The sequence below is a fragment of the Sceloporus occidentalis genome, unplaced genomic scaffold (genome assembly GCF_023333645.1).
Source record: "Sceloporus occidentalis isolate IW3139 unplaced genomic scaffold, rSceOcc1.0.p SCAF_2, whole genome shotgun sequence".
NCBI lineage: Eukaryota > Metazoa > Chordata > Lepidosauria > Squamata > Phrynosomatidae > Sceloporus > Sceloporus occidentalis.
This window is the reverse complement of record NW_028316982.1, coordinates 96,186,466-96,211,262: the sequence shown is the minus strand read 5'-3', so window position 1 is coordinate 96,211,262 and position 24,797 is coordinate 96,186,466. Positions and strand designations below refer to the sequence as shown.

The window sequence follows — 24,797 nt, the reverse complement described above, 5'->3', positions numbered from 1 at the left end:
GCCTAGAGAATCCTGGAATTTGTAGTTTGGTGAGGCATTCAACCCGGTCTGTCAAAGAGTCCTGGTGCCTCACCAAACTAAGAATCTCAAGAATCATTAGTTTTAGTGTGTGTGTGTGTGTGTGTGTGTGTGTGTGTGTGTGTGTGTTGAAACTAAATGTTGCCTGCTCATGCAAAAGTGATGATTCCCAAACATCTTATAAATATCAGATCAATAGTGCCTAGAGATGAATAAATGTGGAATTCAGGAGGAAATTCAAAGTGACCCTTTTTAAAATCTGTTAACCTAAGGTGAAATATATTTATTTATTTTATGATGGAGGAAAATATGTCTTGTTAATAGAGCTCTGGGAATCAGCATAATGTTGTGATTTGAGCATAAGGCTATGACTATGGAGAATCGCTGCTCAGCCATGGAAACCCACTGTGGGACCTTGAGCAAGCCACAGTCTCTCAGCCCCAGAGGCAGAGAAAGGCAAACCTCCCTGTGAACAAATCTTGCCAAGAAAATCCTATGATAATTTTGTCTCATCTTAAATCGGAAACAGCTTGGAAGACAGACAACAACAACAACAACACTAACAACAACACTAACAACAACAACAACAACAACAACAACAGATCTTTGAAACTGAGTTTGTCACACTTGAAAATCGTGATATGGATATGTCTGTTGGAACATTATTTTAACCAGGAAGGTCAAGTCACAATCCATTTTTTAAAGAACAAAATCTTGTATTATTTACATAGCCTAATTTTAGGAGTACATGCTTATGAACTCTTGAATAATATTTAGAAATTTAGCTTGTTTGGCTGCCCTGGTGACGCAATGGTTAAATGCCTGTACTGCAGCCACTTACTCACAAACCACAAGGTTGTGAGTTCAAAGCCAGCCAGGGCTCTGGTTCGACTCAGCCTGGCATCCTTCCATAGGGGGCTAAAATGAGTACCCAGCTGATTGGGGGCAATTAGCTTACACTTTGTGAACTGCTTAATACATACTGTAGGTAAACAGACCCATGTCTTCCACAAAGAACCTGGCAAAAAAGGAACAGTAAAATACCATTGTTTTTGCCATCCCAGTTCAAAACTGCACTGGTGGTCAAGACTGAGGCTGGGTGTGACCACTGACTGTATTTTTCAGCCCATCTGTTTCAGGCTTCTCTCAGATCCAAAACACACTGCAGAAATAATCCAGTTTGATACCACTTGAACTATCCTGGCTCAATGCTGGAGAATTGTGGGAATTGTAGTTTTATGAGACATTTCTACAGTGTATTTGGGACCTCAGTTTCCTTCATGTGGAAAGCTAAAGGATATAGTGCATTCCATTCCGAACTCCTATGCTTGTGAGGATTGTGATGTGTTGTCTCTGTTCATGATTTAAAAAAATAGCATTTTCTTATCAAGTGATCTTCATCTTCATAAAAGCAATCGTTGTTGGAGGTTTCCTAAGCCTTCCATCACTTATTGGAATCTAAGGTCCCCCTATCTGGAGACAATCAAGCACTAGGGGTTTAAAGAACACTTGAACATTTTCAAAAAGTGACTGAAAATCCTATTTTTGAACATCAAGCAACCCTGACAGGAAGACTCCTGCACTGGTCAGAATTTTCCCAATTTGTGACTCAGTTCTGCACAAAATTCTCATATGGTGGTTTTGTCCATAAAATAGCCTTTTCTGTGCAAGGAGCATCATTTTGTGCACAGAGGATGATAACACTGCCATTTGGGACATTTCACTCAAAATTCACACTTGGTTTATTTGGACTGAAAACAACTTTTTCCATGGAGAAAATAATATTTCCACAGATAAATACTTTCTTCCATAGAAAACCAATGTGTTCCGTGTAAAACAACCACAAGTGAATTTTGTGCAGAACAAGTCCTGAATTACAATTAGACTTTGAAAACCATGTGCTAAGTCTTTCTCACAGCAGGAAGTGAAGTACTAAAATTACTTGTTGCTTCATTTAAGAAGAAAATCAGAGACAAATTACATTCCTAGCATGTAAATCATTCAAAATGAGTATCTTTCCTTTACCTCTCTTTAACACAGCAGCAAATATGAATACAACACACACACAAACACACATACATATTCTGAAAATAAAATCAACAAACTTACTTGATCCTTTAGGGAATTAATTTACTCTAAACTTGTTGATCATATCTACAGACATAAGAAAGCCCATGAGATATAGCACAGGTTTTTTGTTTGTGGAATGTTTTCTCAGCATATCCAGTTCCTTTAACCTCTGCTATAACAAACACAGTGAACAAACAAATAAAATGCTTTATAGTTTGGAGTGGCTATTTCTTTTTCTCATAGGATTGACCTTTGATGCTGCGGTGCATTTGAGAATGTCACAAACAGCCAAAGTGTGTCTCAGTTCAAGGATGTGAACAGATAAAGAAATAGATGAAACTTCTTATGTCCATACGTGCCAAAGGCCAGAATGCTTGGACTCAAGATATATTGGAGAATGAAAATAGATAAGAGTCTGGCAATCAGAAACAAAGGTTTTTCCCAAGGTCTTGTGATGGACTGAAGGGAGGGAGAGTAGACTCTCAAGTGGAGTAAGGGTTCAAGTACAGGTATTTTGAGAGAAAGACAGAAACAACATTGCGGATGGATACATAAGGAGTGTGAAGCAGGAGGTTTTCACTGCTTGTATACCCAGTACATACTTAGATTTAAAAATTTTGTATGCCATAATATATTATCTTTAAAACACTAAAATACTCTTTTCCCTCTTCCTTTTTGCTGGCTGAAATCTAGTGGTTGATGTTCAATGGTAGAAGAGTAAAATCCAGCAGAAGTGGCAGGAGCAATAACCCCTTCCCACAGTCCCTTGTCCTCCAGAGGACAGGAAAGTCCTGTAGAGATCATTTTCAAGTACATCTGAGGGCCATGGGAGCAAAGGGAAGGGAAGGAACGTATTTTATGCTGACACCAGCAGCTCATTGTGCAGTTCCTAACATATCTACTCTGAAATTTATATTAGGTGCATTATGATAATACAGATATAGTATGATTCAAAGATATAGTCATGTGAGTCTGTAAAATCAGTATGTAGAGAGATCTTTTAGCACCTTTGAGACTAACTGAAAAAAGTTGGCAGCATGAGCTTTCATAGACTAAAGTCTCCTTTCTCAGATTCATTTGTCTTGCTACTAAAAGATTCCACAACCAACAACAGGAGTGCCATGATTCCAGACAGCAATATTATAAATTTATCAAGGCACCGAAAAAAAGGCCAAATGCATCTGAGGAAGTAGACTTTAGTCTACAAAAGCTCATGCTGCCAGTTTCTTTTGTTCAGTTAGTCTCAAAGGTGCTACAAGATCTCTCTACATACTGATAGTATGACAGTATAACATAATATATAGGCAATAAAAAACCCATTAAAAAAGAGGAAAAATGCATGTGTTTTTAAGTGGAACGGTTGATATAAATTGTTGTAATGTCTGAGACTAAACTCAGGTTTTAATACTTTGAACTGACTTAGAAGCTTCTGACTATAACCTTCTAACACCATCTTGTCAAGGTTTTTTTTCCACAGCCTTTATCTCATTCATCTGCATTTCTTTTTTTTATAAAGAATCTGTTTTTTTGTTGTTTTTTACTTTGAATATATCATACTAGTTTTCCAGGAAAGCCAGCCTGGGCATATTTGTTTTATTTCTTGAAATGATTGAGCCAACTGAAATGATTGTATTCCTCCAGACAACTCATGGCTTGAGAAATCAGGAGCAATTCTCAAGTTCCAAAAGACATGCTTGCCAGTTCCTACTTTTCATGGATATGACTAGCATCCCATTAAAAAAGAGCTATTTTCTTTTGACTTCAAAGAATATAAAGAGACTATGAGAGATCCAAAGAGGAGCTTTAAAGTCTTGACATGATACTATTGTTTGTGATGTAAATAAGTGCCAAAGACGACACTGCAAATTCACAGATAAGAAAAAGTTGACTTTTGGAAGTAAAATGATAGCAGTAACTTTAATGATTTCAGACTGAAGGCAGAACACAGGGTTTTGATGTTGAAGGCTGTTAAGTGCAGGGTAAGAAAAAGGGAATCTTTCTTGACTTGAAAATGAAAATAAATGTTGCTTTATGTGACTGTTACACTGAAACGTAATTGTGGAACAGTGACAGTGAGTAAATCCGCTGGATTAGATGGTTTATAAGGTTAAACCCACAGCTCTGTGTTACTATAAATAATACCTTGAATTTGTTTTAATACGAGCATTCAAGTTTTGCTCTTATTATTCACTTTTATTGGTCTTCAGTTGGATTTTTTTTAGTGTACCCTTAGCCACACAGATTTTTTGCAAGCATAATTTGGCATTTTCTTCTTATTTCTAATTTAAAGCAATACATCTGTACAGGCATTTACTATAAGGATTGGCCAAGCTTGTTGACTTAGGCAATGTTATTACAGTTGGACAAAGGAATCTATTGTTTTCCAGATATTCCTAACTGCCATGCTGTCCCAGCTTTTGGAGTACTTCAGGTTCCCCATCCCTTGTTTATGACAACAATGCTTCGCCTTTATGTCTGTCACATTTTAAGTTTTTGATGCATTTTATGAACATTTTATCTGAGAGCAAACAAATTGATACTTGATCCAGACAAGACAGAGGTGTTCATGGTCAGTTGTAAGGGACATCAGAGAACAGGGCCATTGCTTATGGTAGATGGGGCTACCCACCCCCCAAAAAAATCTCAGGCTTGCATTGGGTGTGTTCCTGGACTCAGCTCTCAGCCTGGATGCCCAGGTTGCAACAGTAACCAGGAGTGCATTTGCACAGCTAAAACTAGTGCAGCAGCTGTGCCCGTTCCTTGAGATGTCAGATCTGGCTACAGTGACATACCGGATGCCTTGATTACATCCCATTTGGAATACTGTAATGCTGCCTTTGTGTGCAGCTGCCTTTGGAAACTTCACTGGGTTCAAAAATGCTGCAGCCAGAAACACTGAATGGGGCCATTTATGGAGAACATATAACTCTCTTGTCAAACAACTTCTCTGGCTACAGGTTCATTTATGGCACAATTCAAAGTGCCGGTCTATAAAGCCCTATATAAAGCTTAGGTCCATACTATCTGAAAGACCGTATCTCCTCATACAAACCTGACAGAGTTCTAAGATCTACAGGGGAAAGCTTGCTGTTGGTCCCACCACCATCACAGGCTCACTTGGTGAAGACATGAGGGAGAGGTTTTTAATGTATACGCAAGGAAGATTCTCACTGGGATGTGTATTTTATTTTACTTAAAATAATTTTTGTATGCCTTTTAATTGATTCTGTAATGTTTTAATATGAACATTTTTCATTGCTTTTTTAAAAAAATGTACAGTATTGTTAAGATTTGTAAATTGACTTTCTTTGGTCCTACTCTTGGAGGAAGGCAGCATACAAAATAAATAAATAAATAACTATTTTTGATCCTCACAATCCTGTTCTGTAGACCATTATTATTACTACACTACAGATGGCCGTTTCTTGTTGAATTATCAATATTCTGGAATCAAAGTTCTATAATTGTGCAATGTGGATATTAGCACATAAAATGGCACTTAGATTCAGAAGCTATAGACTCAAGTCTATGAAAGCTCATACTACTAACTTCTTATTTCAGTTAATCTCAGAGGCATCTGAAGAAGTAGATTCAAGTCTACAAAAGCTCATGCTACCAAATTCTCTCTTTCAGTTAGTCTCAAAGGTGCTACATGATCCCTATGTTTACTGATTTTCCAGACTAATATTGCTATGTATTTGAATTGTACCCAAGTTAGTACCCAAGTCATTTAAAAGGTGATTTTCCCCCTCTTCTCTCTCCCTTTTCCCCTTTAGATCTGCCTTGACTGAAGTGTGACATAAGATGTTACAGCAGCTTTGCTTCTCAAAATGGTTAGCCATAGGGATTGCAGCGTCTGTTGTCTTCATAGATTGTTTGGCCCAGAATGATGATGGTAAGTCTTTTTTTTCAATGTGCTACATAATTTCACAGGGAATTTTAAAAGTTTTTTTTAAAAGTGTTTAGAACAACACAATATTCACAGCACAATGTATGCCATATGTTAAGATGATCTCAATGTATGCCTGCCTAGGCTAAAAGGCTCCGCAAATAGGACAGTCCCACAAATTACTCTGTTCAGATATTGTGAAGCCAACCCTTCCCGATTTACCAGATTAATAGAGAACAGTTAACAAGTTTAAGTATACCAAAGAGTTCATAGTTTTTACTTGCAATGATTCCACAAAGCAACAGTATTGTCTTAAGTATGGTATATACAGGAATGACAACATAATAAATAAATGGAATAGTTTTACCTTTGAATTAACAAAATATGAAAGCTGTGATTTTCTATATCAGATACTGAGCAACTGTGAGCCCATTTTCAAATTGATTGAAGCATTTAATTTTGTGACATCTGGATTTTGATGGGGCACTAGTTGTGATAATGCTTAGTTTATATTAAATTGCTGGTGGAATAAAATCTTCAAACCCTTTCCAACAGAATTGTGAAAGACCAAATGCAGATAATTACACTTTTAACCCAGCTGTGCAGGAACAAATAGAAATGACAGCAAATTAATAAAGACGTATTCCTTTCAAATAGGTGTAATTTAGAAAGTGAATGCTGGTTAATATTAGTAATTTATTCTGATTTGCTAGCTCCCAAAATTCAAATGTATCAAACTATAATGACTGGGTAAGCAATACAGGAAGCCATATCTGGCTGTTTGTGAATCCTAGAGAGTACATTACATATATTTACAACCAATATTTCAGTGCAATATATTCAGAGCCTCTCGTCACTTCAGCCAGCTTTCAATCCTTATCTCATGCAAACTGCAAAAGGAAGTTATAGTTCCCAGACTGTACACAGAACAAGAACTATAAATATGGTGTTTTTTATACTTAAATCTCTAGAGCAGGTATAGACAACTGCAAAGGCTCTGGGGGAGCATATCCACCCCATTATCCACCACTCCCAGTTACTGCTGGTTGCACACAATGCTCTTTCTGAAACTGAAGATAGAAGAAAATAGGCAGAAGGGACCCCTTTTCCCCAGAAATAGTTACTTCAAGTAAAACAATGTGACTTTTAATAGGAGAACTGTGAACCCTGTTCCCCCATGATATTCTTGCATAAAAGCTAGACAATACTACTATTAGGTGGACCTGTAGTTGATTGAAGGGACAAACACCAAAGGTGCTCACAAATGGCTCCTCTCTGTTCTGGAGACAAGTCACTAGTGGGGTGCCACAGGGTTCTGTCCTATGCTATTTAACATCTTTATCAACAACTTGGATGATGAAACAGAGAACATGCTTATTAAATGACACCAAATTAGGAAAGGTAGCTAAAATTCCAGAGGGCAGAGTCAAAATTAAAATTTAAAAAACTTGAGAGATTGAAGTTGGGCCAAAACTAACAAAATGAATTTCAGCAGGGAGAATTGTAAGGTACTACACTTAGCCAGAAAAAAATATTAAAGGTTCAGATATACAAAAGGGATCTAGGAATCTTAGTACACCAAAAGCTGAATATGAGCCAGCGGTGTGATGCAACAGCTAAAAAGCCAATATGATTCCAGGCTGCATCAATAGGAGTTTAGTATCTAGATTAAGGAAAGTAATAGTACCATTCTATTCTGGTTTGGTCCAGGGATGTAGCTAGGATTTTAGGAAGGGGGGGGGGTTTCCAGACTAAGTGCCACCATTATAATGGGGTTTGGGTGTGGCGGCGCAGCAGCACACACCATTCATTTTTCTAATGGAAGGGGGGGTCCGGACCCCAAGAATCCCCCCCTTGGCTACGTCCCTGTTTGGTCAGAACTCTCTTGGAATACTGTTTCCAGTTCTAGGCACCATAATTCAGAAAGGATGTTGACAAGCTGAAGCACGTACAGAGGAGAGCAACCAAAATGGTGAAAAGTCTGGAAACATGCCATATGAGGAGCAGTTTAGGAAGCTGGGTATGCTTAGCCTGAACAAGAGAAGTTAAGAGGTGACATGATAGTCCTGTCTGAATATTTGAAGGAATGTCATATTGATGATGGAGCAAGCTTATTTTCTGCTGCTCCAGGGACTATAAAGATTATCAGACGAGTACTTACCATAGGCTAAGCACTGGTAAATCGCCTCTAAAACATTGAGGAAGCATGTGTGTGAATGCCTAGTGCACTTCTTCAATGTCAGGGAATCGTCGGTTCCCCTCCAGTGTCACTGAATTGTTTGGGGAGAGGGAATTTCCTCTGAACAGAAACCTTGTGTTCAGAGGAAATTCCCTCTCTCCGAACAATTCAATGATGCTGGAGGAGAGCCAAAGTTTTCCTGACATCGAGGAAGTGTGCCAGGCTTTCACACAACACGTGCTTCCTCAATGTTTTAGAGGTGATTTACCAGCACTTAAGCACTGTTCTGATAATCTTTTAGGACATGAAGCAATGGATTCAAACTACAGGAAAAGAGATTTCACCTAAATATTTAGAAGAACTTTCTGACAGTAAGAGCTGTTCGACAGTGGAATACACTGCCCCAAAGTGTGGTGGAGTCTCCTTCTTTGGAGGTTTTTAAGCAGACTCTAGATGACCATTTGTTGGGAGTGCTTTGATTGTGTATTCTTGCCTGGCAGGGGGTTGGACTGGATGGCCCTTGTGGTCTCTTCACAGTGATTCTGTGATTTTATGAAGACACAGTTGTCCATTGTGGTGATCGTATATGGGTGGCCTCAGAGACTGAGGGTCACACCAAAAACCTGCAGTCTGTGGACTACAGAATTAATTCCCACTCCTGCTCCACTCCAGATGGAGGATCATATTGGCTGTAGGCTTGAATACAAGTAATCTATAATCCATATAATTCCAGGGCAAATTATCAGATTGATTTCCTTTTGTTTTCTGGGTGATAGTTTACATGTCAACAATGCTGGAGTAACTTCTGAAACTGCACAGAATAGACAGCCATCCTCACCCCACTGACCTGTCTTTCTGACTTTTACGCTTCCTTTGCTCAGCTTCTGTTATGTTTATTTTTGTTGCTAAAAATAAATCCTACTAGAAGATTGCTTCTGTGAGGATCACTTTACTAGAATGTATTATAGCTTTTTTGTTGTTGTTGTTTGGCCTGTTGTATTATTTTACTAAAAAAGATTGCATTGTTATGTAGCTCTTGGTGGGGTTTTGTTGTGAGATGATTGTTGATGTGTGTCTCTGTGTTACTGTCTATCAAACAAATGTTGTGAGTTTTTAATACCATTTTTATTGTACATATCTTTATTGAAATCCTTCAGGTTAAAACTGCCATATGTGTTCATCAACAGCTGAAAAGCTTAGAAGGCATTGAACCAGTTTTTTCCCAATATGTCACTCCCACACTTGATCATGTTTAGTACTTTGGATGTTTAATTCCACAAATTCCACTCTAAACAAATGTTTGATGCTATTTCTTGACTTGGTCTCATATCACAGTCCACTTTAAAAACCATCTTCTTGGCCTAACATAGCCAAGTTGATTTGTGCCAGCAAAACAGCTAAATCAATGGAACTTACTGACCAGTGATATCAGTAAACCTGCTGTGACTTCATAGGACATCATCAGATGTTATTATGGAGAACAAGAAAAAAACAAGACAGAGGATAGAAGATGAGGAGGAGACTTTGTGGGACGACAAATATATAGCCTATCATACTAAAAATGACATGTTTTGGCTAGAATACATAAATGGATGGGGAAGGTTTTGACTGACTCAAAATGTAATCCTGGTGGTAAAGGTATTTCCATTACTGATGGGAAACTGAAAATTGATATGCAATCTGAAATTACATTAATTACTGCAAACAGTCTTGAAAGAGGGAATTGTGTATGCTTTTGACTGAAAAATGGCCTCAATAAATCTGTGTATTATCAGCCTGGGCTAATATTAATTCACAGGGTCAGCAGAATTAAAGGATGTGAATGTGGCTATGTGTCCATGTTCTGGAAGAGTTTATTCCTGATGTTTCGCCAGCATCTGTACCTGGCATCTTCAGAAACATTCTGAATCCAAATTCTGAAGATGCCAGCCACAGATACTGATGAAACGTCAGGAATAAACTCTTCTAGAACATGGCTACATAGCCCGAAAAACCAAAAAAAATCTATAGTGTGGCATATTACTATTGTTTTGTTTGTTTGTTTGATAAAATGAGAGTTTATTATGGGTACCAAAATCCATGGATGCAAAGTCCATGGATACTGAGGGCCAACTGTATTAGAGTCTTGTCTCCATATTGCTTGAAGCAGTGGTGTCTGTATACCAGAATGTATAAGAAAATGGCTACACTATTTAGAGGACAATAGAATTACCAGAAAAATGACGTACAAGCTAAATAGATGTCAGATAAGAAAATAGATGGGGAGTTTTTAAAATTATATGTGCATGTGTGTGTGTATAAACATACACATGCACACAAAGATTTCTTATCATATATATTACCAGCATGACACAAAAAGTATTGAAAGAGTATTGCTTTCAGATCAGTTTAGAAATTCAAACCTCGCACTTAATAGCTTTGTAGATTTGCAGGTTGTAGCCATCCCCCCATCATTTTATCTCCCTACTGCTCCTCCACATGTTGTAATCACATTATTCTCCTTTATTTTTTTGCTTGGTAATTTGTATTGTGAAAATAATGTTATACAGTACATTTAAAACACATCTATATTTGAAGAGTGCAGGCTGTATTTTCTATTAATGTATTCTAAAAGTTATGTAATTAATTTGTTGTCTTCTCTATGGTAACTAATAATTTATGGTAATATGATCTCTGAATAGTTTTCTTTTTCATTAGCCTGTGGACAGATTAACATCTGTTGCAAAAGACAGCATCTCAGGTTAAATTATTTCACCAGCATTTGGGAGAGGCTTTTTGGCCTGTTATATTTACCACTGTGAACATTAACCTGGGGGAAAAACTCATCATTAATAGGTTTCAGCCATAAGAACAACAGATCCAGTCTGATCCGTATTTTTTAAAACCTGTTTTTGTACAGAAACTCTGAAATTTTGTTCTGGATATATTATTTCTAAATTATTTTTAAAATAACAAATGTTTACCAGCTTAACTGAAGAAATGCATTTTCTGGGATACACATTAATGTAGACAGGTCAATATATTTGATCTTTATTGTTCTGAAAAAAAAGGAAACTATCAGGACAAATACACTTTGAAGGAATGGGCTGCATCTAACTACATTAAACTGACACTGACATAGATTTTAAGATTTGTGCCACTAAAGGGTAATGTACCTTACTTTATTGTTGTTTCAAACTTTATAGTCACATGAACTGCAAATAAAGTTAAAATTAATATAGTGGGTCCACCAGATTGGTAGGCTAGCCATCCATGGACTTGAGCGACAGCAGATCACCCCACCTCATTATTGTGGCCATGTCAGTGCAGATGTGCACCCGTTACTGCCCATTAACTATAATGGGGCTTGAGCATGCACATTCTTTTGTCATCCACAGGGAGGCTCAGAACTAAACCACTGCAGATGCAAAGTAAACACTGTAGATACTTTAGCCCAAAGAATATTTACAGAGAACATACACTTTTCTTTTAAAATACAGGTACAGTGGCTTGGACTGGATGGACCTTGTGGTCTCTTCCAACTCTATGATTCTATGATTCTAGGTACACAGTGAGAACATAAAATCTGTAGATGAAAATGAACCCTCCAAAAACATAATGTAGAAAATGCAAAACAAAAGTAGTTACAGTGGTTAGTCTGTATAGATTATTGGCTAGAATGCCTATAAATAGTTTAAAAATATATATAATTATGGCCTGCCCCCATCCCCTCAACTTATGTACTTATTATTATTATTATTATTTAAAAATGTGAACATTCAGCTGTACAAAATCTTCAGCAAAATCCCAGGGATTTTCACAAAGCCATTATACTGATTTGAAGGGAGCAACCTGCAGGTTGGTAAATATACCCGATAGAAATTATGGCATGCATTTTTTTTTTCATAGTCTTAAAGAAAATTAGTGATTGTTTTATAACGTGAGAACTCAGAAAAGTGCATTAGTCTTTCAGTTGGTGGTCACTGTGATAACTTCTCTTACCGGAAGGATAGAAAAAGAAGGAATAGGGGGAGCCTTCCGGTCCCAAGGAACTAAATTATATCTACCAAGTGAACTACTTCTGTTTAAATATATATTGGATGAGTTTATTTTAGAGATATCAGATCAATTGTTTGTGTGATTTGTAAATTTATATGGATGAGTTAGTAAAGCTTTTTTAAACACACACACACGCACACACAGTTCTCTTCCCCTCTAGCTCCCAAATGTGAAATTTCATTGGAAAATGAGTGAATATTATCCTATCCTGTTGAAATATGTTGAAATACTCTTTCTCATTGAGGGCAAGAAAAATTGTGAATTTTCGTTATATCCTTTTGCATGTCATCTTTATATGTTTTTAGGATGATGGTGAAATTCATTATCATATTATTATTAGTAGTAGTAGTAGTAGTACCATGCAAGCAAAAGCATGTGCAACACTGGGATGATGACATTTATATATCTTATAAGCTTTCTGCCATAATGCATGGCTTCTAAACACAGGGTCCTCAAATTGTTACTTTTAAAAGTGATCTTTTACAAGTAATCTTGCCCCTACTTAGAAGAAATGTTAGTGCTGTCTTCCTTCCTTCCTTCCTTCCTTCCTTCCTTCCTTCCTTCCTTCTTTCTTTGTCTTTTCTCTGTTTTATGGTCTTTTTCTTATATCTTCATTACAGATAAAATAATGTGGAAGGTTTTTGTTATTTTTTTAATTTGATAGGACTGCATTCTTTGCAATCAAAAACTTAGCTATATTACTTACTTAATAAAATCAATCACTGGAGGCATTTTTTTCTTGTCTGCCTTTTCTCAGGACAATCATAGGAATCTCTCTTACAACTTCTGAAATAATTTCTGCTTTATACTAAGAGAGAAATTAATACATGGCCAGATCTGCTGTTATTATGTGGAGAGCATTTTTATGAATAGGTCAAAGCACTAAAATTCTGGAGGAAACACAAAATTATAGAATTTCTACAGCCATAAAGTCAGAGTAAATTCCACACAAATTAACAGATGGCTAAGGTTTATATGTATGGCACATCTGATTGCCTTATGTTACTCTAGTTTAATTGTTGGTATTTAGAACTAGTCCTAAATCCATTGGAAAGTGTGGTTTGCCACACATCAGTTTTGCTTGCGGTGTGCCATATACAATGTCATATTTTCTACTGGTCAGTATTACAACCAGTACATTAAACTTCGCATTAGTGAAATAAAGTAAGCCTTTACATGATAATAAAAATAGCCATACCCATTGTGAATAATAGGGCCATCTGAGGTTTAGGAGAAAAGAAATCTATGGGATGTTACTTGAAGCAGTTTGTTATGTTATATTACTTATATTCAAGAGCATAAATCCAAAAGACCTATTATCAGTGGGAGTCTTATATTAAATCATAATATTGCAAGGAGGTCCCCAAAGACAAGTGATATTTGGACTTGGAGTACTCAAACAATATCCTTTCTGCTGTCCTCTGCTATGCAGGGCATTGCTTTTGAAAATGAGAGGGTATGTATTAAGAAGGAATCCTGTAATGATGGCCAGCAGATGACTGTTAAAAGAGAGGAGAGGAAGTCAAAACCTCTGCAAGACATACCCAGGTTCTACTTAAAGTAGATCTAGATTTTTTTCTTTCAATCCTGTTCCTGTTGTTAGAAGAAAGCTTTATCATTCTGACAGTTCAATCAGTGTTACGCCCAATGGACTTTTGTTTTCCATTGGGAGTATTTGAGGACACTGCATCATTGAAGGGATGCTGAAGTGGCCTAATTTCAAAAAATGTTGCACAAGGACTGCTGCATTGACACTCATGTGATCATTTGAGGTTAACTTTGGTGAATTATTTGAAAAAGTGGCAGGTGGAGAATTTGAAAGATTTTTGCACATTTTCAGGGTTGGAGTTGGGAAAGAGATCTGCTAAGAGGCTGTTTATAAAATCTTACATTACATTTGTTCAGCATTTGTGGGGTTTGTTTCCGATGTGAACATTTGTGTATCCACATAAAGAACGTTATGATTATACAGATGTAAAGATGAATATGTTTTAACAACTAAAACACTTAACTCATCTTGGACATCAATATTAAATATTAAAATAATTTTGCATACTGCATTTAGCGAGCAACATCATATGACAAATGATTTATATAGCATGTGTAGCCAAGGCAACTATATATACTTTAGATCTTAATAGCCTTTTCCCCAGTAATGGATATTAATCAGTCAGAGGTGGGTTATTTTTATAGTCTTTAATGGCTTTTGTTGATAGATGGAGAATTATTTTACATATTATCCTTCACAGAGCTGCCAAAGTGAACAAGCTTTATTATTCTTAAGAGAGGCTTTGAAAATATAGATTATACTACTAGAGAATTTGTTTTCACAGATGTCTGTACCAGAAATGTTTAGGCAATGAAATGACAGATTACTTCAAATCAATATGTGGAATTCATCTACCAGTTTGCATAAAAGCATGTTGCCCATAATGCCTCCTTTGTTTGCAGAATCTGCAGTAATAATAGAAGCTCCTATTTGTTAGAGTCTCATCTCAGGGTCTGAAGCAAGAATGGAGAGTCTCTAGCATGTAGTCTACAAAGTCTTTATGGCTTCATAAAGACTTTGTCAAGGACTTTTTATGAACACACATTTTTCTCAGAAAAAAAAGGTCAGATAAGCCCAGTCAGCTGGGAGCTACCATTTCAAGATTTCTGAAGTGCTTTGAAGTAATGTGTCACAAAATTAGGTCCCCATTGCCTTGCCTCTGGACTCAAGACTTCTCCCCAGTTTCCAACCCACCTGTGTGATATTTCAGATAAACAAACACACTCAGAATTAAAATATATAACAAGAAAACATATCAGCAACTAGTTTCAAGAGACAACAGAATTTTAAAAATATAATCATCAATATTAATTGGATATTTTCATAAAGTTAATAACCAGGAACCATCATCTAGAGTCTTTAATGACTCCTATTGTTTACCATCTTTCAAGCCAATGCATCCAGTTAATTGTGAAATAACATTCCCTCAGCAGTCCATGTCGCCACACCAGTTGAGATGTCCAGTGTCAGCATCTTTATCAACAGAAGTAAAATAACTTATACCACAAGAAGAACCTTTATAAATTAAGAGAAAAAGTAAGATGCTTTCCAATTCACCAATGCAATTATAAAGAAAATTATAAGCATCTGTACAATGTAGGTAAGCAGTAAACACAGTCTCTTATATGATTTGTTGTTTATAGTTAAGACTTCATGCACCAACAATTTTCCTTTCAGAAGTGTTTTTCTTTACTTATTTCATTTTGCATGCAAGAACAAATGCTGAGACTCCTGGCTTGGTAACAGAACAAGGGTGAGAAGTAAGTGAGCTCTTGCTCCCTGTCCTATATTAATAGCACTTTCTCCACCTAGAGAGAGGTGTAGCTTAGTATTAGGAGAAGCACCAGCTTTGTCACCTAAGCTTCTAACATAAAGTCGGCACCATGCAAGTGCTTTTCATGTAAACATTCTTACATCTTTCCAGTTCTCCCATTTTGAGCTAAGGGTTTTTCTCTGTCTCAAGGAAAGACTGGATACAGCTGGGTCCCCCTTCTCACAAGGAAGGGTGAAATCTCTTTCCCCCAATCTGTGTGTTTTTGAGTCACCTCAAAGATACTGAAGATAGCTATAGATACTGGTGTCAATGGCAGATCCCTTTGTCTGTCACAGGAAGAGATTTCAGTCACCATCTGCCAAAAAGGTGGATGAGTTGTTTTCATCTTTTTACCAGAGACAGATGAAAACTACATAAGTATTCTCTGATCATAGACTGCATGCCGTATGGAAAAGTGCAGGAAGGAGTGTAGTTAAGATCCTACTTAAGATCCTCTTCAAAGGTATATGGCACTCATTCATTCCACAATATTTCATGTTAGTATATATGGTTGTGAAAGCTGGACAGTTAAGAGATCTTTGTTGCTGTGTATCTTAAAGTCATTTTTGACTTATTGCAACCCTAAGTTGAACCTGGCCTGAAACACATGGGCCGAATAAAGCAGCTTCCAGCTTTTGTGGGAGTGTGGTGTTCAAATGATACTGCTCTAATGTCAAATAGCCCTGAATAGCAAAATCAGACTTGTCCATTGAAAAGGAGTGGAAATAATCCAGCTCCTGGTGATGGCTGGCTTGGGACCACTGCAGTGGCCCACTTTGGAAGTGGGCCGTGCGGTTGTTACAGTCCTGGCATGATCGTGGCTGGAGTGTGCACTCTTAATCAGCTGTGTGCTTTGCCCCTCTATCATGGCATTTTTTTGGTAAGTTTCTTCAGAGTGGGTTTGTCATTGCCATTCTTTGAGGCTGAGAGAGTGCAACTTGCACCCAGTAGGTTTTCATATTCAAGTGGGGAATTGGACCCTGATCTCTAGAGTCATAGTCCCAGTGTACAAACCACTACACCACACTGGAGATCTTACAGAAGGAAAATTAACATATTTGAAAATGTAGCTGATAGTGTTCTATGGATACCATGGACTGCCCAATTGACAAATTAATGCATTCTAGATCCAAATCAGGTTTGAACTTTCACTAGAAGCCAAGATAACTAAACTGAGGCTGAGCATATCATGAGATGATGTGACTCACCAGAAAAGATGATAAAGGCGGGGGGGGGGGGGGGGATAAGACCACACATTGAAGATGGATTGATTCAATCAAGGAAGCCCTTGTCCTGGGTTTTTAAGGCCTGAGCAGGGTAACTGATAATTGGGGCACTTAGAGGTTTCTCATTCCCAGAGTCACTGTAATTCATTGTTGACATAATGGCAAATAACAAACAAAGAGGAAGGATAAAGCTGAAATGTTTCCTATGTATTAAAGGAATCAAAAATGCATACTTAGGTGTGAGGAAAATCCACTTCTATCAGTTGAAGAGACACAACATTTCTTTGGATTTAATGCTTATTTCTGCAACCATATATCATCTGTGTGTAGCAGAAGTGGTTTTATTTCATTTTGGAAATTCCTCAGATCTTGTCCAGCTGGGATTTGAGCAATCCGGGCCTCTGGATTCATTACAGTTTTCCTCCCCAGGCTTTTTCTTCTGTAGCCAGGGTAGAAAACTGCAATGGCTGTGTGGGTTAGCTAAGCCCTTTCAAAAGTATTAGAAGTAAAAATACAGGTATACATTTTGTAATTTAATACTTAAAGGGAAGAGATGGGGTTCTATCTTATCAATAAATATTCATAAAATTATTCTTTTCAACATGTTCAGTCTATTCCAAATGAGTTAATTACATCTTCAGAATTTACAAGTGTGCAAGCCTGAAGTTCAGATAATACTTGAATAGTTACTTTGCAGATTTTACTTTTGGTTAAACAAGGACGAGATTGCTTTTTACAGCTTATGATGAGTTTTGCAAAAATCTTGGTTGTCTCAATTAAATGTGTAGAATGTAGCAGTACAGCAGACCAAGTTGTTCTTAAACCTGCAGATGATGGTACTGTGCAATTTAAGATAAGTCATGCAATAGACTGGTTGTTCAGCAATTAAGTATTTCATATTTAGAAGCATACAAAAGCCTGTCAGTTGTGCTACAGTTGCCAGACGTTTTCCACTTCCATCTTTACTTTGGAATGGCTAAGAGATTGAGACAGGTGCTACAGTACTTGCCAAGAGATTAATCCAAATTTGTAATGGTGATTTTGAATTCTCATAACTTTAAAAACAAAAACAGAATGGAATTGAACCAAACTACAGTGAAGCAGATCCTGGAAATTTGTACATACTATGAATGATGAGTGAAAGGAGATTGGGAATATGTCTGGTGGGTCAGCAGTATTCACTTTTGGTACTGTTGTGAGTACGGAGGCCTTATTTGATTACTGTTTTTTGTCATGTATTAGTCTAGAAGTTTTAGACAAAAACTCAACCCAAAAAATCTGGGTTGACTTATCCAGTACCTTAACTCTTATTAAAAACAAAAAACAAGAAAGAAACATTCCCTTCTCTGAAAAGTGTGGTGAAAGGTGAGGCTTTTAGTCCATGCCAGGAGAAGCTAAAAGAAGCACCAACTCCATCCCCTCTCTCTGCCATGGTATCATTTCTAGCCTTTTTGAGTGCCTGGGTGGGAAATTGGTGGTGATGGCTCTTTAGCACTTCCTCTCAAGAGTACCAACAGAGTAGAAGGCGCCACTGCTTCTTTTAGGTTCTTCCAGGTTGGAATTATTTTTTCTATTATTATTATTATTATTATTATTATTATTAACCTACCTGCCCTATTCAAAATAATGTGTATAAATAATAAAGTCATGCATTAAAGAAGGAATTTAATATCTATTAAGGACTTTTATTAGACTATGGGAAGAAATTAAATTAAAATTGTAATATGATGAATTATAATATCCAGACCATTGAAGGATTTATTTCTTATTTGAAATTGTGAAGTAAAAGGGGAAAGTATGTTAAATTTATTAACAAGTGTCAGTTATTAGATTTCAAATGCATGTTTTTTTCTTCGTTTAGTTGTTTTTGTCTTTTCTCATTTTCATTTTTGTCTTTGGAAAATTAACAAGCTTATTTTAATAGCAATTTTTTAAAAAAATGATAACAACAGCAACAGAATCACTGACATTATTCATACTCCTTCTTTCTGTCTTTTTCAAGACAAGATCCCACTATAAACATATAACCAAAAGGCCTGGAGAAAATAAAATGTTTAGAACTAGTACTGAAAAGGCCACAGAGTAGGTGCTTTTTGAGGCTCATGGAAGGCTTCAACATAAAAAAGACTAAAATGAAAAACATTAATCTGTGTTCTATGTCTACCTAAAACACAGGGCTTCCCAAACGTTGACCCATTCTATTTTTGCTGCTAGCTGTGGAGCATGTAATGCTGAACTTTATGTTCTATTTAAATGCGTTAGAATGCATCAAACATGCAGTAGCTGGGAAGGAAAGAACAACTCCCTTCTCCATACACATATATATCTGTTAGGGCTGCTCAATAGTGACGGGAATAGTTGAAGTTTCTGGGGCTACATTTTCTTTGAGAGAGAACTGTGGCCCACAGAGTTGGTAAACCTTTGCAAAGCGATACTTAGAAAGCGCCAGGAACATCAAAACTATTTTAAAGGTGGAAAAACTCAACACTGGAATTGCAGGTCATTATTAATTTTGACTACTTGAAGGTATTTATTTATTTTTTAAATGAAAACAAAATGTTTTACATTACAACAACCGTCACAATCACCAGCATCATCCCACTGAAGGTAACAATTTGAGTAGCATGTCAGCAATAGGAAAATAATGATCATTTAGTTTATTTCTGACTGGTAGTTTCTGAGGAGGCTCAAATACAGAGTAGCCTTGGTGGTCCATCTTTGCCAGTGCCTAATTGTCTTCCAATTTATCTAGAAAGAATATTCCCTTTCTTGTCTACTTAGGTATAAACATAGAAGGATGGAATCCTAGAGTTGGAAGAGACCACAAAGGCCATCCAGTCCAAGCCCCTGTCATGCAGGAATACACAAAGCACCCCTGATAGATCAGCATCCAGCCTCTGTTTAAAAATTTCCGAAGAAGGAGACTCCACCACTCTCCAAGGCAACATATTCCACTGTTGAACTACTCTTATCATCATGAAGTTCTTCATAATATTTAGGTGGAATCGCTTTTCCTGTAGCTTGAATCCATTGTTCTGTGTGCTAGGAGATTATTGCACAACAATTCACCCATAGGATACACAGGAATGAAAAATCAAAGACGGATTTAACCATACTGCCCCATAGCTGGGCAGTATGCAACCCGTATGCACTCCACACTTCTCCAGGCTTCTTACGCAGTTTCCCATGTTTGAAAAACTGTGCAAGAAGCCCCGAAAAGCAAAGATAACATATGGGTTGCATTCTGCCCACCTACGGGTAGTATAGTAAAATCCGTCTTTGATTTTTAAATCCCACATCTATCCCACGGGCAATTGCTGTGTGATAATCTCCCTAGACTCTGGAGCAGGACACAGACATATATTAAGCATCTTTATACATGTGGTTGTAAGGAGCTTATAAATACATTAAATAACCAGAAAGAGAATAATTCTACAGAAATTTTGGAAGTCAGTAATGAACTGGGTAAACTAGCTCATTTGGCATTGCTGGTTGAATTTCAGCAAATTTGTATTTGCAAGATATGACCTATTTGTTAGGTTCCAGAAATCAAATGGTTCTTTAGTTGAAGTCAAAATTATTCTCAACTCTATAAAATAGACATGGAAAGTCATGGTTACCACTGATAGATAGTACATCCCTGTATATTTACAAGGATGTATAGATGAGTTCATACTGATATCACTATAATATTGTGATACCAGCCCAGAAAGTTAGCACTTTAATTTTTAAGATGAAGATGTGGAAGACAGATGGCTTTCTATCTCAATCATCATCATAAAGATTGTGGATTTCTGGTGTGCCTTAAAAATGCACCTTTTATTGAGGTGTACAATTTATAGGGCTGGTGTAGCACTGATTTATATACCGAGTCGTGAGCTAGAAGACCTGCTGTGAGAAACTCAGGCTCTGCTGTGGAATGAATGCTGAGCTGAGTTTTGAGTTTCCCAGCTCAAAACATGTTCACCCATTTCTGGCAATATATTGGGATAATAACACTGACTTACTGTACCTTATATTGCTGTGTGAATTATGACTGATGCATGGAGTTCTTTGAACTCTTAAGAAGAAAGATAAATGCGTATACTCATCACTCTTGTTACTGGTGGCACAATGTTCTAAATTACAATGTATAATTATATACAAATATAATTATATAGTTATATAATGTATGATTATATATATGTATAATCATATAATGTATATAGTTTCTGATACCAGTTCTGGTGCCAGTGATGATATGCCTAATAAAATCAGTAAAGTCAGTTAAAAAAAATAGAAACAGATATCTGGAACTTTTGCACGGACTTCAGGAAGAAGGCAGTCTTGGTTGGCATTAGAACCCACAGGACATCCAAAATGCCAACATTGGCATTGAAAACTCAGTGCCTACCCCTCATTCCTTCTGTGACCTTACTTGACTGAAGCAGATGTGCAATATGGTACCATGGCAATAAAGGTTTGCCAACTTTACATATCCATTTGCTATCAACAGATTATTATTGGCATTATATAAAGTTATAATAACTTAACATGCTGGGCTAACAATGGTTGACACTGCCCAGTTTTACTGTATATACTGTATCTTGAGTGCTATTGGTCACTATGGGCAAAACAAACTGCCCCAAAACAGTGGGCTGGAAGTGCCCGCTTTAACTCAGGAGGGGTGCCGCAGCAGCCAAACTGTGTGGCATCCCTCTGGAGTAAAAAGAACCCGTGAAAAACAGGTTCTTTTTATGGCACCTGTCTGATATCCTGAGTATGCCATTGGTGCACTGGTGATGTAAGCAATGCGCAGCAAAATCTGTATGCGTCATCATGGCAGCAACCATGTGGACGGCACACCACCATGATCCTGCCACCCGTATGGACTAGGGTTCCGGATTGTGCAGTTGCTACGCGCTCTGGAACCCTAGTATTGGCAGTGGCATGCCACTTTGGGCCCATCTGTCCCGGGCCTAAGAGTGGTTTTAATAATGTTTTGGAAGAAAGAAAATAGAAGCTACTAGAGATGTGAAAATCTGACTGTTTCATGTCTTTTGTCACTTCTACAAGTTTTGCAATTTAAAACAAATCCTCCCTCTTCCCCATCTACCTCTCTCCCCATACACACACACACACACACACACACACACACCAATATTCACATTACACAATAATAGAAGAGGTCTGGATTAGACTTGTTATTTTGTATGGACAATCGTTCTTTTCTTGTTGAGCCCATAACAACCTGTAGACTCTCTCTCTCTCTCTGTGTGTGTGTGTGTGTGTGTGTGTGGGTGCATGAGTATTTCTGTTTAATGAGCTTTAGCACATGAACAATTAAGAAAACATAATTTAATTGAATTAAGCTAATCAGTGAGATATGGAAGCTTGCCGTAGGGATGTGGCAGAAGTAAACTGCTTCTCCAATCAACAATTTTATCTGTTAAGCTAATAGCACCAGTGTGTTTGGAGGTGCAGAGCAGTAATTGTACCCCTCTAGGGGCACAATTTGGGTTTTTTGTGGGGGGGGGGGGTTGTTAATATTTTAAATGTTTGAAGCTCACCACAAAGAAGGAGGAGCTGCTTTGCTTCACTAAAATCTTCTAATTTATCATAGGGGATATTTGCTTGCCTCCATCAGTCAAAAAAGAGGAGGGATAGAAAGACAATGATGTTTATCACACTATGCTCTTAAAGAGCTACTATTCCAGTGTGACTCCTCTAGCAGCCTCCTGTTGCATGCTGGGATTGGCAGTTTTAAGGAGCTGAACTTCTCTGCCTGAGAATTCTAAATACCCCTCCTTAAAACTGCCAATCCCAGCATGCAACAGGAGGCAGCTAGAGGAGTCACACTGGAATAGTACCTCTTTAAGAGCATAGTGTGATAAACATCAATGTCATATTGGAAGTGTCAGTAATTCTCTCTACCTGTAGACACATCCAGTCTGCTTCTCCCATGAGAAAGAGACTAGACAGAAGCTCTTTGGTTTGTGAGAGTAAATTCTGAAGTGAGGAGTCTCTTCTCCTTGCATAGGCTTGCTGACAGATTAAGAACCAGGTTTCTGAATGATTTAGAACCAGGTTCTAAATCATGCATATGATTCACATAAATACAGACATCTCCCTCATCTGGAGTACTGTGTCCAGTTCTCGGTACCACTGATCATAAAGAATAACAAAATGGAATGTGCTCAGTGAAGAGTGACCAAGATTGTAAAAAAAAGAAAATATGGAAACCAAGCCCTATGAGGAATGGTTTAGGGAGCTGGATATGTTTAATAACTCAGAAATGAGAAGACTAGGAGATTATATGATTGTTGTTGTTGTGTTCCTTCAAACAATTTGTGACTTATGGCAACCCTAAGGAGAACCTTTTATGAGGTTTTCTGGGGCTGAGAGTGTGTGATTCACCCAAGGTCACCCAGTGCGTTTTTATGCTTCAGCGGGGAATCGAACCCTGATCTCCAGTGTTATAGTCCAATTCTCAAATTGCTACACCATGCTGGCTTTTGATTATATGATAGGTAAAAGGTAAAGACTCCCCCTTTCATGTGATTGTCTAGTCATGTCTGACTGTAGGGTGGTGCTCATTACCATTACTAACCAACATTGTCAAAGACAACTCCATGGTCATGTGGCCAGCATGAATAAATTCAGAGGCACATGGAATACTGTTACCTCCCCACCAAAGCAGTGACTATTTATCTGCTTGCACTTTTTACATTCTTTCAAACTGCGAGGTTGGCAGAAACGGGGACAAATGACAGGAGCTCATTCCAACATGCAGCACTTCAACCTCAAATTGGTGATATGCCAAACTTGCAGTCATCAGAGTTGGCATCTTAACCACTAATTATGTGAACAGAAGCCATTAGAAAAGACAATAATGCTGGGAAAGGTTAAGGGTAGCTAAAAGAAAGACAGCATGCCAGATGGCTACACTCAATTAGAGGGTCATGGGTATGAATCTACAAGACTTAAGCAGAACAGTGGATGATAGGGAAACACAGAGATGTCTCATCCACAGGGCCACCATGAGCTGAGGTCAATTCAAGGGCAGTTAACAATAACAACATATAGAAGATGGAGGAAATTAATTTTCTGCAACATGACACAAACCAATATATTCAACAGACAAGAGGGGGGAAAAGATTCCACCCAATCATTAGGAAGAACTTGATGGTAAAAGTTGTTCAACAGTGGTATAGACTGGTAGTTTCAGACAGAGGTAGTTTCATACATGGCTGGTACATAGGTGGATCTGTGAGAAAGCCAAGCATGAAGATACAGGCAGAACAAGGTGTTAGAAAGAAATAGTTAGTAGGTTCAAGGCACAGTCACAACATTCTAAGCAAGAGCTGTTGATCAGAGAGCCTGCAAGTCTTTTCCTGCTTCCTTTTGTAAAATTAACCGTGACTTCTTAATTATTGTTGTGTTTATTCCAGTGTTTAGAAGTTCAGTATTGTATTAATGATTTAAATTGTTCTGTGATTTGTGGTTTTGCTGATATATTTCTTTTTTGTTCTGAATGTATTTATTCTTGGGCATACTGAATCAACATCTGTTGTGAATCCAGTCTGAAGGCAGTGTTAGGAACAACTCCTTAACACAGCATTGCCTTGGAATGTAGCCTCACCTTTAGCCCTGAGTTTTCCTGCTTTCTTTGACTTTAGCCACCTGTCAGACTCCATGTCAAATTGTCAAGTTCATATATGCTGCTGCCTTGTCTCATGCCCTAAGGGCTTCTTGTTCAGGACAAGACAAGACATACAGGGTGGAGAAACTGGCAGGGGAATGAGGTAAATATTCACAGCTTTTGAACTCAAGAGTCCCCCCCCCCCCCAGTATTTCTAGGAAAGCACAAAAGAAACCTAATGGCTGTCAAGTTGTGCCTTGGGGGAGTTTGCTCATCTCCAATAGCCAACCAGTTTCATTAAAATAAAAGCCAGTACAGACTTTCAAAGTCTTTTTTCATATTGAGAATTATTACATTACTCCACCAAATGCATCTGAGGAAGTAGACTGAAGTC

General features: G+C 37.6%; 1 protein-coding gene across 5 annotated transcripts in view; it reads left to right on the top strand.

Annotated features, from left to right (window-relative positions):
• Window positions 1-24,797, top strand: part of LOC149318735 (protocadherin-15-like) — a 952,040-nt gene that overhangs the window by 487,243 nt on the left and 440,000 nt on the right. For all 5 annotated transcript variants that reach the window (XM_089510367.1, XM_089510370.1, XM_089510366.1 and 2 more), the window contains one exon: window positions 5,865-5,983. In XM_089510367.1, the coding sequence (XP_089366493.1) occupies window positions 5,893-5,983 (91 nt within the window). In that variant the 5' untranslated portion in view covers window positions 5,865-5,892. The remainder of the gene's footprint in view (window positions 1-5,864; window positions 5,984-24,797) is intronic.